Genomic DNA, 6,000 nt, shown 5'->3' with positions numbered 1-6,000 from the left:
ACTTAGTTGACCGATGGAATAGTTATAACCAACTCCTACAGAGAAACAGCAGGACACTTGTAGATTTCCTTGACTGATGTTCAGTGGCAGCTGCAAGGCAACGTCTATTTTGTCCTATACACCATAAAACATTTAGTTGGCAGAATAAACATTTTCCAGATCGGCCAATTTCATAACAAAAGTAAACACAATAGTCAATGAATAAGGATTACTGCAGAAAAATATAAAATAGAGATTTTTATTGATGGAATAACAAAAGTGCCTCTGTTTAAATATTTTTTCAAAATACATCTGTACAACTTACAACATTTTCAAAAATAACTATATACAAAACATTGCCATTGTGCTTTACTGTAAATCACTTTTTGGCAAAGTTCAACCTGAATATAGGTGAACATTAAAGGTCTGGTTAAGAAAATAGAACCTGAGGGAAACTGACAAACTCAGTCAATGACAAGAAACATGTTCTAAAACTTTCACTTGGTTGTTAAATAGCTTTATAGTTATACTTTTTACATTATCAAAAAGGAAGAATATTATTTATACCTCTTGCCATACTACATTTTCTATTTTTTTCTATATTGGTAGAGATTTTAATTTTAGAGCAGCACAACAGTCCCTGTACAATGTGCACAACAATTACAGTAGTGGGCTAACGTGGTCCTTTCAGTGGCTCTTCTAGATGCTGTTAATGTGGTTCACCTGGTTGGGCTGCCGATGAATTTCTTCTAAAAACCCTTCCAACTGTTCTATAAGCACTCGTTTTTTAAATCTAAATGAAAAGAAAACAAAGTAAGCTTAAAAGTTTCAGATCAGATACATAAGCTAATGTGATAAGCGATTTTCTACAGAATGAACTTTTTCTAGATAATACCATGTAAAAGGGAAACTAAACAATTGACAAACTGGTAGAAAATACTCTACATCAAGATACAAGCCATAATTTAATGGATAGCTGTTAGTATGAGTACTAGTTTTATCGCACGCAAATCTACAGCTATATTTCATTATTCAATTTCTGTGGCAAGAATATTTTCACTATTTTAAAATGCAGCAGAATAGATGCATCACCTTAACACCGTCATGTAGGAAAGGGTGGGACAGTGGCATTACCACTAAAATCCAGGTTACGTTGCTGTCTAATGTGAGTGGGCAAAACATGAACCAGATAAAAGGAGAGATAAACGACTAGATCTCTACCATTGGCTCCTTTTGATGACGTATGATTTCACAAGTAAAAGAGGACACAAGCAGATGTCAGAATCCAAATTTGCCCAGAGCTCATTAGTTGGGGTTTATGGAAGGAGAGGGTCGCCAACACTTAAAACAAACTGGGAACAGTCTCAATAGACAGTACTAGATCAATAATGGAGGGCACAGGGGATATTAACCAGCAAAGAGCACATGGAGGGCACAGGGGATATTAACCAGCAAAGAGCACATGGACGTCTTAATAGTGCCTCATGAGCACATAAGTCCTACAGTTCCCACTTCACTCCAGACTCATGGAATGTCACTACCTGTACGGCCAGAGACCAGAGAATTTTCACCACAAAGCGTTAATGAAAAACTGACATTCTAGGTGCACACCAGGTCTTGTCTTGCCATGGGCTTAAGCAGGTTAAGGAGCAGATGTGTCCCTACAGTTAGCAATATGAACTTGCTCTAATACCACTAACTCTCTTCTGAGGAATCTGGAAGCCGCTGTGGGCTGTAACAGACTGCAAAAGACACAAAAAACGACAACAAATGTAGCCTCAATTCTTCTCAGCATTTCCCACGCCAATCAAGGATGCATAATGAAGATGCAGACATTCGATCTGGGGGCAAATAGGTACACAGGTCTGCAGAAAACCAAGCCAGAGTGGGAGAGATGAGTGGACCAAGGAAACAGGCTGACGTAGCCAAATGCACAAGTTACTACTTGTGTAACGATAGATCTGTAAGACACATTAGTTAGTGATAGATTAGAATATCCCCGGGCGTCAGACTGGATCCGGAAAGTTTTGCTTAGCAGTACTCCTGCGCGTCAGTAGGCGGCGTCCTGCGGCTCCGCGTCAGTCACTGGCGTCAGTTCTGTACACTACTTTCCGCACCAGGAACGGAGAGCCATGCAAGATACTGATCATTGGTGCATAAAATTAGGGCCCTAAAAGGGATGACCTTAACCCTAGTAGTCAGTTCGCAGAATGGTGAGGGTGGGTGGGGCGGTAAGGAATCTATCACTAACTAATGTCTCTTACAGATATATCGTTACACAAGTAGTAACTTGTGCATCTGAAAGAGACACGTTTGTGATAGATTCCTTACCTTACAATAGATACCCCAGCAATAGCCCCGGTGGTGAGTCTGCGAACAAGATTACACTAGAAAGTCACTGAGCACAGAACGGCCAAAGAAACCGTCCCTCCGGACCGGACTGTCAAGGCAGTAATGCTTGGTAAACGTGTGCAGCAAAGCCCACGTAGCTGCCTGACAACTGTCCTGCAAGGGAACGCCGCGTCCCAAGGCAGTAGTGGCTGCCGTTGCTCTGGTGGAATGAGTACGCAGCCCCACAGGAGGCTCCTTCTTAGCCAACGAGTATCAGGCCTTGATGCACAGAACGACCCACCGAGAGATGGTCCGTTTGTGCACGGCCCAACCTTTTTTTGGCACCCACGTAGCCAACAAAGAGCTGGTCATCCACCCCGGAACTGCTGTGTGCGCTTCAGACAGAACGAATAGTTTCTTACCTGTCGGTGTAGTTTTGCAGCTTGAAGATCTTTCTGGATTCACTATGCTGTGCATATTCCGCAATCTGGTGGTTGGGTCCGGAATCGTAGTCTTTCTTCTCTCTTTTTTTTTTGTAGCCCAGGTGGGCGTCGACGTCCCACCATTTGGTGTCCCTTTCGGTGACGTCGGCGTGCTTCCGGCGGAAGCTACCACCCGTGGGCGCCATCTTCGGATTCTTTTTTTCTGTCTCTTTTCCTGGTTTGTCTTTGTAGTGAATCCATGGCTATGTATGTTAATCGTTCTTTCAACGTTAGTGTTTCCACGTATTTTGTAATTGTTCCAACTTGCTTTCTTTTCCATGTTTTTCCACCCTCTTTTCCAGCCTCATCTTTCTGGTGGTTCGCTAGTGAATCCAGAAAGATCTTCAAGCTGCAAAACTACACTGACAGGTAAGAAACTATTCGTTTTGCAGCGTGAATCTTTCTGGATTCACTATGCTGTGCATAGATTTTGTAGCGGTTTTCGTTACTTTTGTGGCGGTTGGGTGGAAGATGAGCGTTGGTTGCTAAAAATATGTTGAAGCACTTTTTGTCCTACTTGTGCTTCCTTGTTCATCTGTACAGCCACACAGTAGTGCTTCGTGAAAGCGTGTACTGAAGCCCATGTTGCCGCCAGGCATATATCCTGAATCGGTGTATTGGCTAGGAAAGCAATTGTCGCTCCTTTCTTCCTGGTGGAGTGGGCTCGTGCCCCTCCCGTTAGCTCCTGGCCAGCTTGCTTGTGGCAGAACTGAATTGTTTGTGCGATCCATCGGGCTATGGTGTTTTTCGTAACTGGTTTGCCCATGTAACTGTTGGCGAAGGACACAAAGAATTGTTTTGTTTTCCTGTGGTCCTTCGTTCTTTCCATGTAGTGCATCACAGCCCTTCTTGCGTCTAGGGTGTGGAGCGACCTTTCAGCACTTGTAGTGGGGTTTTGGAAGAAGCTGGGGTTCTGAATACTCTGATTCATGTGGAACCTTGACACCACCTTTGGCATGAAGTGTGGGTCCGTTCTCATCACGACCCTGTCACTGTGTATCTGTATGTAGGGTTCCTGCAGTGTGAGTGCCTGCAGTTCGCTCACCCTTCGTAGTGAGGTGATCGCCACCAGGAAGGCCGTCTTCATTGTTAACATTTGCAGTGATGCTTTGTGGATGGGTTCGAAGGGTGCTTTCATGAGCTCCGTCAGTACCACGTTTAAGTTCCAGGCCGGTGGCGGCATTCTCTTTGGCGGCGCTATTCTTTTAGCTCCTTCCAGGAATCTTTTCACGACCTGAGATGTGAAGAAGCTTCTCCCTGTTTCTCCTCTTGTGTATGCCACAATTGCTGCTAGGTGCACTCTCAGAGAGGATGAGCTTAGCTTTGCCTTGATTAGGTGTGTGAGGTACCTTAGCACCGTGGACTCCTTGGTCATTCTCCTTTGGAGTTGTTTTTTGCAACACCATTGAGTGAATCTTTTCCACTTTGCCCCATAGCACTTGCGTGTGCTTGGTCTTCTTGCCTCTCGCAGCACCCGCAGGGTGCTCTCTGGTAGTTTCAGGTGTGCAAATTCTAAGTCTTCAGGAGCCAGGCTGAGAGGTTAAGGCTCTCTGGCTCTGGGTGAAGGATTCCTCCGCTTTCCATGGAGATTAGGTCTCTTCTTTTTGAGAACTTGTGGGGAGGCCCCTGCGCCATCTCCATTATCTGCGAATACCACGTCTGTCTGGCCCACTGTGGTGCCACCAGGATGAGCGTCATGTTGCTCGTCATGCATTTGTTGAGCACCCTGGGGATCAGTGGTATCGGGGGAAAAGCGTAGGCAAATGTTTTTGACCAGCTTATCCATAGGGCATTCCCCTGTGACCGTGCCTCTGGTTGCCTGGATGCAAAGTATTGGCATTTTGCATTCCGGTGTGTTGCAAATAGGTCTATTGTTGGGGTGCCCCACTTCCTGAATAGACTCTCTGTTTCTTGACTGTTGAGTTCCCACTCGTGGGATGCTGAAGTCTGTCTGCTGAGCCAATCCGCTTCCACATTGTCCTTCCCTGGCAGGTGTATGGCTAGCAGGTCTATTTTTAGTGGTATGGCCCATTTCCAGATCTCTTGTGCCAAGTTTGACAGTGGGAACGATTGAGTTCCCCCCTGTTTGTTTATGTAAAACATTGTTGTGGTGTTGTCTGTTTGTATTAACACCCTCCGGTTGTGTAGGTGTTTCTGAAAGGCCTTGAGGGCTAGCAACACCGTTTTCAGTTCCAGGTAGTTGATGTGTCTGACTGCATCTGTAGGGCTCCACAGACCCCTCACTCTGAGCCTGTTCATGTGTGCGCCCCACCCCTTCTGGGATGCGTCTGTGGTGATGGTCACTGTTGGGTCCGGTGGTGTTAGAGGCTTCCCTTCTGTTATTCTCTCCTTGGTCCACCACCTTATCTCTTCCTGCACCCTGTGCGTTACAACCACTAGATCCTCCCAACTTCCTGTGGCTTGTGACCATTGTTGTTGCAGCCACTCTTGGAGTGGTCTCATCTGTAGGCGTACATTGGGGACCAGGTGGATGCATGATGCCATCATCCCCAAGATCTTGCTCACAGTCCTCACTGTCAGAGATCGCACCTTTTGGTAGTGACGTTTCTCCCTCAGTAGGCTGAGCGTTCTCTTCTCGCTCGGTAAGACTCTGCATTGTATGGTGTCGATCTGGGCTCCCAGGAAGATCTTCACCTGCTCTGGTTCCATCGAGCTTTTGCCCCAGTGTATGGAGAAACCCAGGTTTGCCAGCGTTCCGGTCACCTGTTCTGCATGTTCTTTGCATGTCCTGTAGCAGTTTGCTTTCACCAGCCAGTCGTCGAGGTAGGGGTACACGTGTATCCCCTTTCTCCTTAGGTGTGCGGCCACTGCCGCAAGGCATTTGGTGAACACCCTTGGTGCGGACTTTAGGCCGAAAGCTAGGGTCGTGAATTGGTAGTGATCCTTGTTTACAGTGAACCTTAGCATGTGCTTGTGCTGCTTGTTCATGGGGTATGCATCCTTGAGGTCTATGGTAGACAAGAAGTCCCCTGCTTTTATCTGAAGAATGACCTCTTGTAGGGACGTCATTTTGAATTTTTGAGTTTTGACGTATTTGTTCAGGAACCTTAGATCCAGGATGGGTCTTAGGCTTTCGTCCACCTTTGGCACTAGGAAGTAGTTTGAGTACACTCCCATGTTCCGTTCTTTGAAGGGGACCCGTTCTATGGCCGCTTTGAGGAGGAGTTCTTGGGCTTCCTCTTGCAGT

At 46.0% G+C, this 6,000-nt stretch overlaps 1 protein-coding gene across 1 annotated transcript in view; it reads right to left on the bottom strand.

Annotated features, from left to right (window-relative positions):
• Positions 1–222: 222 nt before the first annotated feature.
• The window catches only part of INTS6 (integrator complex subunit 6), a 428,531-nt gene continuing 422,753 nt past the window's right edge, over positions 223–6,000 (bottom strand). Inside the window, exon 18 of the mRNA XM_078657272.1 lies at positions 223–772. Within this exon, the coding sequence (XP_078513398.1) occupies positions 679–772 (94 nt within the window). The 3' untranslated portion in view covers positions 223–678. The remainder of the gene's footprint in view (positions 773–6,000) is intronic.

This window comes from Lissotriton helveticus, chromosome 8, assembly GCF_964261635.1.
Source record: "Lissotriton helveticus chromosome 8, aLisHel1.1, whole genome shotgun sequence".
NCBI classification, from domain to species: domain Eukaryota; kingdom Metazoa; phylum Chordata; class Amphibia; order Caudata; family Salamandridae; genus Lissotriton; species Lissotriton helveticus.
The sequence above is the reverse complement of the archived record's forward strand: the minus strand, read 5'-3'. Positions and strand labels throughout refer to the sequence as shown.